Source organism: Mobula birostris, chromosome 2 (assembly GCF_030028105.1).
Source record: "Mobula birostris isolate sMobBir1 chromosome 2, sMobBir1.hap1, whole genome shotgun sequence".
NCBI lineage: Eukaryota > Metazoa > Chordata > Chondrichthyes > Myliobatiformes > Myliobatidae > Mobula > Mobula birostris.
This window is the reverse complement of record NC_092371.1, coordinates 107,445,540-107,458,783: the sequence shown is the minus strand read 5'-3', so window position 1 is coordinate 107,458,783 and position 13,244 is coordinate 107,445,540. Positions and strand designations below refer to the sequence as shown.

The window sequence follows — 13,244 nt, the reverse complement described above, 5'->3', positions numbered from 1 at the left end:
ATTTGAGGACAAAATTTATTTTGCCATAAAATGTGCAAAGAGCATGCAGTTAAATAGCTCTTTATGCTAACGGGTCCTGGAGACTGATCCAGACAAGTAGATATCGAGAGTTTAAACTCAGTTTCAGTTCAGTTCCAGTGAACTTGCTCTGGGATGCAGTCACCATTCTGCAGGCACACCTTGCAGTCGGGTCACATGAGTTGAAACTCTTGCAAATTATCTAAAAGAGCTTGGTGTCAAGCTGTGATTCAGCTGAAAGCACTCCTTGTCTTTGTCATAAGATTTTAGTTCCCAGAAAACAGAAAAGGCTGGCAACATGAGCAGCAGAGACAAGGCTGAAGCATTTGCAATTACGTTTCGCCAGATGTACCGAACAGATAATTCAATTCAGCTTCCTCCTGACATTCCCCATCATCACAGGATGGTCTTCAGCCAGTTCAATCCACTCCATTTGATGTCAAGAAATGGCTGAGAGCACCGGCTTCCGCAAATGTTTTTTTTTGTGCAGACGACATCTTACCTGTAGTCATGAAGACCTATATTCCATATGGGAATCTTGATTTGGGCTTCTTACTGGCCTGCCAAATAATGTAACTCCAGTGCTATCAATGCCATTAATACTGTATTATGCAACATTTCAGGCATAGCTATTCATTTAAACAGTAGAAGTGCCATTTTACAAGACTCTCTAATAAAGCAACTGATGATAGAATTGTAGGGCTGCACAGCACAGAAAGAGGCCCTTTGGCCCATCGTGCCCATACTAACCATTTACATTACTCCCATTTACCAGGGCCTAGACCAAGGCATTCATTACCTTTGTGGTTCCAGTGCTCCCCCAGATATCCCCTGAAAGCTGAGAGTTCAACTGGGGTAACTGACCCTATTGCTCAGTGAAACTAAAGCAAACAGTTGCAGTTTTTTTTAGGACAAATAAACAATTAGAAATAACATACGTGAACGCTGTGAGGAAGGATGATCTGAAAAGCATAAATACATTATTATTTTTCATTCAGGACCTTGGTTGTCAGCTGATTATCTATCGAATTCTGGGACAATTGCTGACATTTAAAAGTCATTATCTATTCCACCAAAGGGTCACCTTCTGATATGCTAATCTTGCCTGAGTTAGCAGCGCCACCACCTCAAAAGCCAAGTAGCATCAGCAGTTAACTTCAATACAAAAGTGAAAAAGGGGAAAACCATACCAGGCTAATTGTGAATTCTAAATTAAGTTCATTAAAGATAAGACAAAAAACGTATACAGTCGGCCCTCCTTATCCACGGGTTCCACATGCGCGGATTCAACCAACCGCGGATTGGGAAAACCCAGAAGTTCTCTCTCCAGCACTCGTTGTTTGAGCATTTTTTCTTGTCATTATTCCCTAAATAATATAGTAGAACAACTATTTACATAGCATTTACAATGTATTAGGTATTATAAGTAATCTAGAGATGAATTAAAGTATATAGGAGGATGTGTGTAGGTTATATGCAAATACTACTCCATTTTATATAACGGACTTGAGCATCCACGTTTTTTTGGTATCCGCAGGGGGTCCCGAAACCAATCCCCCACGGATAAGAAGGGCCGACTGTATTTAGAAATTATGCAATGGCGCAGAGCAATCTAGAGTTGCACAACGGAATACAGGAACTAGGAGAAGGAGTAGGTTGTTTAACCCCTCGCACTTACTCCATCATTTGGTAGGATGGTGTTGATGTCAATCTTGGTTGTTGCTCCATGTTCCTGCTTGTTAATTTACTTCTTTCCACTTACCAGTAAATTTAAGAATCTCTTAGCTAATCATTACAATTAACAGAGATTAAATACACAGAGCTGGGTACCCGTGACTGGAAAATAAAAGGTTATTGTTGGAACTCTTTGCATTTGCTGCCTGTGTTGCCCAGCTTTTTTCTTTAGATGTACAAATTCTCTGACAATCAAGTTATTTGTCCACCATAAAACACTACCATGTCTCTAATTGCATAAATAAACCATGAAACATTTACTAATGTGGAATAATTATCTTTGCTGAAATGTTAGCAAGCAGGTGTCTGCACTGGCAGAGTCTTAATCATCCTGTTCCAGTTGCGGCACAGTGGTACAGATAGTAAAGCTGCTGCCTCACGGCGTCAGAGAACCAAGTTCAACCCTGACCTCTGTCTGCCTGGGTTTTGCACACTCCCCCCGTGACGAGGTGCATTTCCTCCGGGTGCTCCAGTCTCCTTCCACATTCCAAAGGTCTGCAGGTTGGCCCCTGTAAATTGCACCACATGCGGAGGCGAGTCTGGGGGAAGTTGGTGGGAACATGGGAGAATAAAATATAGGATTAGTGCCAATCAGGGGTTCCCAACCCTTTTTATGCCACGGACCCCCACCATTAACCAAGGAGTCCCTAGAACCCAGGCTGGGAACCCCTGGTGTAAATTGTGATGGTCAGCACAGATTCAATGGGCAGAAGGGCCTGTTTTGGTACTATATCTCAATATGACTCCATGTCCTTCGGAAAGTTTCCTGAATGTATTCGGAGCAAGAAAGCAACACAATCTGAGGTAATTAGTAATAATTAGTAGTTTGTTTCTTTTTGTTATTGATACTGAGATACAATGGAAAACTTTGTTTTGCATGCCACCTGTGTAGGTCAATTCATCAGATCAGTACAAGGAAAAAGGAATAACAGAATGCAGAATAAAGTGTTGCAGTTAAAGAAATTACAATGCAGACAGACAAGAAAGTGCAAGGCCATAATGAGGTAGAATGTGAAGTCAGTCTTAAGACATAATATACTGTGTTGCATTTTACGACTATGAAAGCTGGGTTATGTACTTAAATTAAGAGTGGAGGTTTGCAAGTTAAGTCTTTGCCGTCACAGGAGGTTCGGGGGTAACATGGGAGCAATTTATCATCAACACACAAATGGTGAATCACTGTCCTACAGATTCAGTCTTCAGTAGAGTGGTTTCAGTGGTTGGGGCATGCTAGGCAGATGCCTCAAACTGTGCTCTAAAGGAACAGCCTTGGCTTGACGGAAGGTCAAAACTTTGCTCCGATGAAAAGGCCTATAGATGTTCAATATCCCTCTTGATGGCCAGGATAAATTTAACCAGAGCATCTGGACTTAAGGAGCAGGGGAAGAGTCAAACCTGGTGCACTCAGTGTGGAGAACGAGCAGAAGACACAGGTTCACCTGGAAGCATCCTGCGTTCCCATTCTGCTTCAGCCAAAGGCCATTCCAAGCCAGAGCCTGGTGTCCACGTAGGATTATTACTGTGCCCCACATACATGTCAAGATGCAGTGCAGCAGTGAGCCACTTGGCCTCTCAGGTCTGCTCTGCAATTCTGTTGGAACATGATCGACCAAACTGAAGATTCAACTCCTCGCTACCCTTAAAACCTTTCACCCCCTTGCTGATCAAAAATCTGCCCTCCACCTTAGAATCTCTTCAGAATCTGCTTCCACCATTCCTGAGAGAGAGAGAAAAAAAATCACCCTGTCCCTGACTTCTATTTTTAAACAGTGACTCCTTCCTCTACATCAGCTGCTGGGTTTTCTCCAGGTGCTCCGGTTTCCTCCCACAGTCCAAAGGTGTGCTGATTGGTAGGTTAAGTGGTCATTGTAACTTCTCCTGTGATTAGGCTAGGGTTAAGGGGGGGGTTGCTGTGCAATGTGGCTCAAAGGCTGGAAATGCCTACTCCATGCTGTACTTCAACAAAATAAAATAAAAAGTATGTCAGATTCCTCCTTTATGTTTCTACGGGATGAGATTTCGTGGTAGCGTCGTGGTTAGCACAACAATTCTAGCGACCCAGGTTCAATTCCCGTTGCAGCCCGTAAAGGGTTTGTACGTTCTCCCCGTGACCACATGGGCTTCCTGCCACAGTCCAAGGACGTATCAATTGGTAGGTTAATTGGTCATTGCAAATTGTCCTGTGGTTAGGCTAGGGTTAAATCGGGGGATTGCTGGGCGGTGTGGCTCGAAGGGAGAGAAGGGCCCATTCCATGCTTTATCGCCAAATAAGTAAATAAATAAATAAATAAATAAAATTCCTTTGTATACAAGTCCAACCCTTCCTTATAAAAACAATCTCCCTGAAGAAAGAAGACCAATACAATATACAATACTCCTGCTATGATCTCACCACTTCCAAATAAACTAAAGAATAGCATCCTACTGTAACATTTCGTTAACTTTCCTATTGCCGGCTGACTATGAACATCTCAGTGGATCGCCAGACGGAGGATCCAGGTACAAGAAGCGTGAAAGGAAATCAAATGCAAAAGATGATGGAACAACAGCTGTCATACAAGGAGGATGAAGAATTTTGTCCATAAGCATTTGATCAAAATCTACTATATTGTTGCAGGTTCATAACTTGCGTAAAATGTCAGAAGCTACAGCAACTTCTCCGACTGAAATCAAGGTAATTTTTTCAAAAAAATGTCATTTGCGGTAGCTGGTCAGATATACACTACAGTTGTAAAATAGATCTGTCACTGTCAGGTGAGGGGTGAGGGGGGAGGTGGGTGTGTGGAGGAACTGAGATGAAATAAGAAGCTGTGAGCTGATAAGCAGAAGTAGTAAAAGGTTGAAGGAGAAGGACTCTAATCAGAGAGAACAGTGAACTATGGAAGGAAAGGGGGAAGGATAGCAAAGGGAAGTGATGGGTGGATAGATGAGGTGAAGAGAAGAGAGGCATAATTGGAATAGGGAATGGAAAAAGTGAAAAAATCATAATGTAGTAGCAACTACCAGAAATTAGATAAATCAATCTTCGCACCATCAGGTTGGTGGTTACACAGATATAAAATGAGATGTTGATTGGCCTCATTGTGGCAGGCATGTTGGGATGGGAATGGAAAGTCAAATTGAAAAAGGCAGCCACTGGGAGGCCCTGCCTTTTGTGGACAGAGTGAAGGCTTGCAACAAAGTGCTTCCCCCATCTGCATCGGGTCTCCCTGATGTACAGAAGGCCACACCAGGCGCACATTAGATGATCACAACAGACTCACGGGTGAAGCGTTGCCTCATCTGGAAGGACTGTTTCATTCGATGTTTTAGGAGACTTGCTATGACCTCCTTGGGTGGCGAGGTGGAGATATGTCTCTACCCATAGGAGGTGTAAGGTGCTCCTTCCCTCCGCTAGGCTGCAGGTCACCCTTGGGCAAAGAGTAGCACCTGCTTAGCCACCCGCCCCGGATCAGGGTCACATGGAGCCATGGGAACATGGTCATATGAGTGGCCGGTACATATCACAGCTCCTGGTTATGTGACCACTGACGCCAGGCAGATATTCTCTGAAATGTACTGATAGAGGCTGGGGTCACATGCCTTGTAAAGACACTGCCCAGAAGGCGGCAATGGCAAACTACTTCTGTAGAAAAATTTGCCAGGAACATAGACCACGATCGTCCACCCCTTATGACATGGCACATAATGATAATGATGATAAGTGCAAGATTCCCTGAAGGTTGCGTTGGTACTAAGGAAAGCAAATGCAGTGTTAGCATTCATTTCAAGAAAGGGCCATCCATTATAAGGACCCTCACCATCCAGAACATGACCTCTTCTATTGCTACCATCAGGGAGGAGCTACAGGATGTTGAAGACTCACATTCAATGTTTTATGAACATCTTCATCCTTTCACATCAGATTTCTGAATATTCTCTGATCACTATCTTGCTATTCCTCCTTTGCACTATTTGTTTGCTTTTTCAATGTGACTTACAGTACATTTTTAACGTCTTGTACTGTTCTGCTGCCAGAAAACAATAACTTTCACACGGTGATCATAAACTTGGCCTTGGTATTCTGGATTCTAATACCTCTGCAGCGGAGGTAAACACTTACCTGACCACGATTGTACGTCTCCAACTTAATCAAGGAATAGGGGGGAAATCAAAGCACATGCAAACAATACAAATTATTGCTTTACCGGTCTCCCTTTGGCTTCCGTTTTTGCACTATCTTCCCTTTTGGACGCCTCTCGCTGCCTGAACACGGTGTCCCTCCAGGGCCTGTTACCCGTATCGATTCCAGGCCTTTGCAAGATTTTTTGAAGGTGAATTCCACAGGCTCTCCTTCTTTCAAACTCCTGAATCCATCCATGTAAAGTTTGCTCTGAAGAATGAAATTAAAAAGAAAGAGGAAATACTCAATGGGAATATCTTCAGATTGTCACAATTTATTCTACATCCAATATGCATAAGTGACTTTTGGTAATAGTTTAACAAAGCAAAGCATTAATTGATTTTTAAAGTTGAGCATTTCTTTTGGGATTTAAAGCCATATAGACATTGAGCAGCACAGTACAGAAATCGGCCCTTCAGCTCATCTAAGTTCTGGTCTTATGCCTACCCATGCAGCTCCCTCACTGTCCACCAATAAATCAGTGAATCAGACTTGCAGCATCCCACATTAACAAAGTTCAACAGGGTCTTGCAATCACAAGAAAAACAACTAAGATGATCACTCACTGTTAGACTACACACCGTTTTACACAACTTCAACATTACATCCCTACTCCTGTAGTTAGTGTCCTGATTTATGAAGGCCAATTTGCAAAAATCTCTCTTCATGACATATCTATCTCTGATGCCACTTTCAAGGAATTAATGATCTGTATTTTCAGGTTGGTTTGTTTTATCTCAGTTCTATCATTCACTGTGTACGTCTTACCCTGGTTTGTCCTCCGAAATTGCAACACCTCACATTTCACAGGCATGTTAAAGCATATAAATTAACATCCCAGAAGGATCCAACAATAAAACAAAACACCACAACATCAGAGACTACCCTTTGGTGTTAAGTATCAGATGCAACCCAGTTGGTAGTACAGTTGCTTGAGACAAAATGTTGTTGGTTCGAGTCTTACTGCAGACACACTTCTTCTTAAATAGTCCATCAGATGCGGGAACACTTATTTCTACTCTGGTTTTGTAGGTGATAGAGGCGCCAAAATAGGAAATGGAGATTGGTCCACAGATAGGGCAGGAGGTGCCTGATAGGGCGTATGGAGAGTATTCTGGAATATTACCACTTACACTTGGCTTCCATGTGCACCTGATGCATGTACCTGAGGTTCTCAGTGCCTTCTCCACTTTGATTGGTCATGGGCCAACATTTCCTGTTGAAGTGTTACATGTTTCAAAGTATTTTGAGATTGTACTTGAAATCTTTTCCTATCAAGCTCTCTCTGTGGTAGGGCTTTCAACAGGATCTCTGCTTCACAGGTTTGGTGGAGGGGGGAGAGATCATAATCTCTTCAGTGCAACACAAAGGGGGCTGTCTTTCCGATAAGACTTTAATTAAGAGATTTTTAACATCAAAGATACATTGAACAATCCTTAACACATTTCTACATGCTCGTGAGCTGCTTTATTTCCTACATTACAAAGCTAACCAAAAGAACTCATGAAGAGGAAGAGGTATTGGCCAAATGGCTTCTAATCCCATTCCACCATTCTGGTTTCTTGCCTGATCTACAAGTTCACCAACTGCCATAATTCAAAGATTTATGAACATGTACACCCAAGTCCTTCTGTTCCAACATACACTTCAGAGTGTAAGTTCATCTATAATCTCTCCCATAATTATTTCTGACAAATTCTATCACTTCATACTTCTGTGTTAAATTTAATCTGGTAGCCTTTCTAGTCCTGTGTCCTTATGAATCATCATCCCCTGCATTAGCTCTACCACCCTGCCTTCCGCTGACATTTTAGCAGCATCCATCCTTTTGGGAAACCCCAATACAAAATACTCAATTAATATTCCAGTCTGTCAACCACCTCTGGGACAGGTTAGCTTTATTACTTCTAAATGGCTTCATCCCTTTACATCCAAGGTCTATATTTCCTGCCATTCTCTTCTCGCGCTCGGTCATCAGGCCATTCAGCCCATCCATATCCCAACTTATTCCTCTTTTCAATTGAATAATAGCTCAGCTCAAACTTAGCACTGTCTTTCTGCATTGCTAACAGATTTCTATTAGACTGTAATTAATGGTGATGAAAGTAAGCACTTGCACTTCCAGTTAGTCTGGCCTTATGGATTTTTGAAAGAGTAATTTCCAGATTAATGCTTTTTTATGTGAAAGTTGCTGCTTGGCATCATCACAGAAGGGCTCTGCTTTGGCTTGGAAGTCATCACTGAAGAACATAAGCCAGGAAGTCCACTTCACGTACACTGTACTCTGGATAACCTCTCGAAATCTAAAGATTGAGCACTGAAAGCGCACCAGGTGATCATTGAATCTCACTGCATTATGAAATTCAAGGAAAGTCCAAGAAATCTAGGTGCTTTTATGTTAAAGGAAGTCTCACTCAAAGTGGATATCTTTGTGTCTGCACGCAGAAGATGGATGACAGACTTGAGTGGAGCGCCAACACAGAGGCTGGCTACAAGAAGTGCACTTGTAATGTTACTGTGACACTGTAATTTCCTTTGGGATCAATAAAGTATCTGTCCATCTATTGAAGGGATGTGACAATGTGTACTAAGGAAAGGGAGTCATCAATCCAAATATACAACTGACACTTGGGAAGCACAAATTAATTCTATGGATTGCAAAGGCTGAGGATCCGAATATACTCATTTCATTCTGTGGATAAGTGTATTTTCAATCATGTAGCTTTGAAATACACAGCGTTTGTGATTTAAGTTTTAGCTGAGAACACCGAACATGCCAGATAAATACACAGAAGAGTCTAGCAAACTCAGCTTGAAAAGGCATGACCTCTAATTGGATTTCCAAGTCAGAAACAAATTAAAGGGGAGAAGCAATGACCTCAGCAATTATCTGGAGGAAGAAAGCGGATGGGGTTTATTGAATGGAAAGAAACAAAAGGCAGCAACCTTTAAAAGGATGGTGATATAAGAAATCAGCAGTGCTTCAGATGTAAAACATCATTAACAAATTGTCATAGTATTTGACAATAAGAGCTTAATCAAATACCAAGCAAAATCATATATGATGTAAAAAGAATTGTAAGAGAGGGCAAGCAGAAGATAATGAAAATTCTGAATGAGTATTTCCTTCAAGTAATCACAACGGGAAATACAAGTACTATGCCTTTCCCAAAGGGAGTCATTTTAGACAAAATTAATGACTTTGATAAAAATGAGATAGAAGTGCTTGAGGCTAAAAGGGCTCAAAAAATAATATATCGCTAAAGAATTGACATAAAAGAACAGGAAAAGTCCTAATGGGCACCTGGGAGGGACCAGAAGATTGGAAGGGAGTCAAAATATTGCCGATGTTTGAATAAAGGCTACAAATCAGATGCAGGAATATCCGATCTATTTTTACTTCAGTTCTTTGTAAAATAATGGAATTGAACCTCAAATGGAAAATTGAAGATATCATTGCACTGTAGGAAATTCACTGATGATCCATCAGGAGATTGAGGATCCACCTGGAATAGACCCTGAAATAGTCTGTCAGAGGGAGGGATTGAGGAGAAGAGCTTTGATGCATTTAAGGAGAAGTTAGATAAAGTACATAAGGAGAGAGAAGGACAGAGACGGATGTAATGGCAGGGACGGACGCTTTTGTGTTGAATCCCATTAGGCCAAGTGATTTGTTTCTGAGTAGTAAATACTTTGTGACAGACTAAGCTTGCAATGAGTTCCATCGTTCCATCATTTGGGAGAATACATGTAAATTCACACAGTTAAAAGGGTTTATTTTATACTCAGTGGCCACTTTATTAGGTACCTCCTGTATGTTCATGGTCTTCTACTACTGTAGCCCATCCACTTCAAAGTTCAACATGTTGTGCATTCAGAGATGCTCTTCTGCACACTACTTTGTAAAGCATGGTTATTTGAGTTACTGACTCCTTCCTGTCAGCTTGAACCAGTCTGGTCATTCTTCTCTGACCTCTCTCATTAACAGGGCATTACCACTTATTAGATGTGTTTTTTTTTTTGTTTCTCACACCATTCTCTGTAAACTCTAGAGACTATTGTGCATTAAAATCCCAGGAGATCAGCAATTTCTGAAATACTCAAACCACCCTGTCTGGCACCAACAATTTGTCATGGTCAAAGTCACTTAGAGCACATTTCTTCTCCATTCTTATGTTTGGTATGAATGACAAGTGAACCTCTTGACCATGTCTGTATGTTTCTATGCATTCACTTGCTGCCACATGTTTGGCTGATCAGCTGTTCACATTAACCTGCAGGTGTACCGGTGGCCAGTGAGTGCAGATTTATTTATAACAGGTAAAGTAGGCAGCTAACACTGCTGCTCAAGGAAATCATATAAACTTTCTTTTCACTCTTGTGGAAACAGCTTATCGAATAAGTTGGATAAGAACACAGGTGATGGTATTAGGAAGTTTGCAGGTGGCACCAAAACTTTGAGGAAGGGCTCCAGTCAACAAGGAAATTGATCAAAGAATGGCAGATGGTATTTAACTTAGACAACTTTGTAGTGATGCACATTAGAAATTAAACCAGGGCAGGTCACGCATGGGGATGACATGAGCACGTGTGGTGTAGCAAAATACAGGTACTTAGGGGTACAAGTACACAGTTCCCTGAAAATGGTGACACGGGTGGATAAGTTATGAAGAAGGCATATAGCTTGCTCACCTTCAATGGACCAGGCACTGAACACCAAAGCTGGTATGTCATGTTACGACTTGGTGAAACCACAACTGGAACATTGTGAGCAATTCTGGTTGCTATACCAAAGAAAGTATGGAATTAAGCTGGAGAGGATACAGCAAAGGTTCCCAAGGATATTAACATAGAATTTAGAACATAAAGCACTACAGCATTTCACAGAACCTTCAGCTCACAATGTTGTTCCAACCTTTTAACCTACTCTAAGATCAATCTAACCCTTCCCTCCCACATAGCCCTGCACCTTCCCATCATCCATGTGCCTATCCAAGAGTTTCTTAAATGTCCATAATGTATGTGCCTCTGCCAGCCTCCTGGCAGGGTGCTGCATGCACCCACCACTCTCCATGTAAAAAACTTACCTCTGGCATCGCTCTGTAATTTCTGCCAATCAACTTAAAATAATGCTTCCTCATATTGGCCATTTCCACCCTGGGAAAAAATTCTCTGGCTATCCACTCGATCCCTAAAGCTTCCACATTCTTCCAATAGTAAGATGCACAGAACTGAACACAATATTCCATGTGTGGTCAAACCAAGGTTTTATACACCTGCAACATTACCTCACAACTCTTGAACTCAATCTCTTGGCAAATGAAGGCCAACTCACCATACACCTTCTTATCAATCCAATGACTTGCATGACAACTCTGAATGATTTATGAATGTGGACCTCAAGATCCCTCTGTCCCACCACACTACTAAGAATTCTATCACTAACCTTGTACTCTGTCTTCAAGTTTGATCTTCCAAACTGAATCACTCCACACTTTTCCAGGTTGAACTCCATCTGCCACTTCCCAGCCCAGGTCTGCATCTTGTCAATGGCCAGTTGTAACCTACGACAACCTTCTACACCATCCACAACCCCACCAACCGTTATGTCATCTGCAAGCTTACTAACCTATCCTTCCGAGTCATTTATAAAAAATCACAAAGAGCAGGGGTCTATGGAGTTAAGGGAAACAAGTAGTGAGATCATGGAAACTGTACAGATCGAAAAGGAGGAGGTCCTTGCTGTCTTGAGGAAAATTAAAGTGGATAAATCCCCGGGACCTGACAGGGTGTTCCCTTGGACATTGAAGGAGACTAGTGTTGAAATTGCAGGGGCCCTGGCAGAAATATTTAAAATGTTGCTGTCTGCAGGTGAGGTGCCGGAGGATTGGAGAGTGGCTCATGTTGTTCCATTGTTTAAAAAAGGATCGAAAAGTAATCCAGGAAATTATAGGCCAGTAAGTTTAATGTCGGTAGTAGGTAAGTTATTGGAGGGAGTACTGAGAGACAGAATCTACAAGCATTTGGATAGACAGGGGCTTATTAGGGAGAGTCAACATGCCTTTGTGCGTGGTAGGTCATGTTTGACCGATCTATTGGAGTTTTTCGAGGAGGTTACCAGGAAAGTGGATGAAGGGAAGGCAGTGGATATTGTCTACATGGACTTCAGTAAGGCCTTTGACAAGGTCCTGCATGAGAGGTTAGTAAGGAAAATTCAGTTGCTAGGTATACATGGAGAGGTGGTAAATTGGATTAGACACTGGCTCAATGGAAGAAGCCAAAGAGTGGTAGTAGAGAATTGTTTCTCCGAGTGGAGGCCTGTGACTAGTGGTGTGCCACAGGGATCAGTGCTGGGTCCATTGTTATTTGTCATCTATATCAATGATCTGGATGATAATGTGATAAATTGGAGCAGCAAATTTGCTGGTGATACAAAGATTGGAGGTGTAGTAGGCAGTGAGGAAGGTTTTCAGACCCTGCAGAGGGACTTGGACCAGCTGGAAAAATGGGCTGAAAAATGGCAGATGGAGTTTAATACAGACAAGTGTGAGGTATTGCACGTTGGAAGGACAAACCAAGGTAGAACATACAGGTAAGGCACTGAGGAGTGCAGTGGAACAGAGGGATCTGGGAATGCAGATACAAAATTCCCTACAAGTGTCGTAAAGAGAGCTTTTGGTACATTGGCCTTTATTAATCAAAGTATTGAGTATAAGAGCTGGAATGTTATGATGAAGTTGTATAAGGCATTGGTGAGGCCGAATCTGGAGTATTGTGTTCAGTTTTGGTCACCAAATTACAGGAAGGATATAAATAAGGTTGAAAGAGTGCAGACAACAGGAATTCTGCAGATGCTGGAAATTCAAGCAACGCACATCAAAGTTACTGGTGAACGCAGCAGGCCAAGCAGCATCTGTAGGAAGAGGTGCAGTCGACGTTTCAGGCCGAGACCCTTCGTCAGGACTAACTGAAGGAAGAGTCAGTAAGGGATTTGAAAGTTGGAGGGGGAGGGGGAGATCCAAAATGATAGGAGAAGACAGGAGGGGGAGGGATAGAGCCAAGAGCTGGACAGGTGATAGGCAAAAGGGGATACAAGAGGATCATGGGACAGGAGGTCCGGGAAGAAAGACGGCGGGGGGGGGGGGGACCCAGGGGATGGGCAAGAGGTATATTCAGAGGGACAGAGGGAGAAAAAGGAGAGTGAGAGAAAGAATGTGTGCATAAAAATGAGTAACAGATGGGGTATGAGGGGGAGGTGGGGCCTTAGCGGAACAAGATGCCAAAAGGAGGTAATGGAGATGGATACAATTACAATGTGTAGAAAACATGG

At 42.3% G+C, this 13,244-nt stretch overlaps 1 protein-coding gene across 1 annotated transcript in view; it reads right to left on the bottom strand.

Annotated features, from left to right (window-relative positions):
• The window catches only part of LOC140210842 (protein lin-28 homolog B-like), a 228,688-nt gene that overhangs the window by 82,837 nt on the left and 132,607 nt on the right, over window positions 1-13,244 (bottom strand). The window contains exon 3 of the mRNA XM_072280105.1: window positions 5,940-6,124. Within this exon, the coding sequence (XP_072136206.1) occupies window positions 5,940-6,124 (185 nt within the window). The remainder of the gene's footprint in view (window positions 1-5,939; window positions 6,125-13,244) is intronic.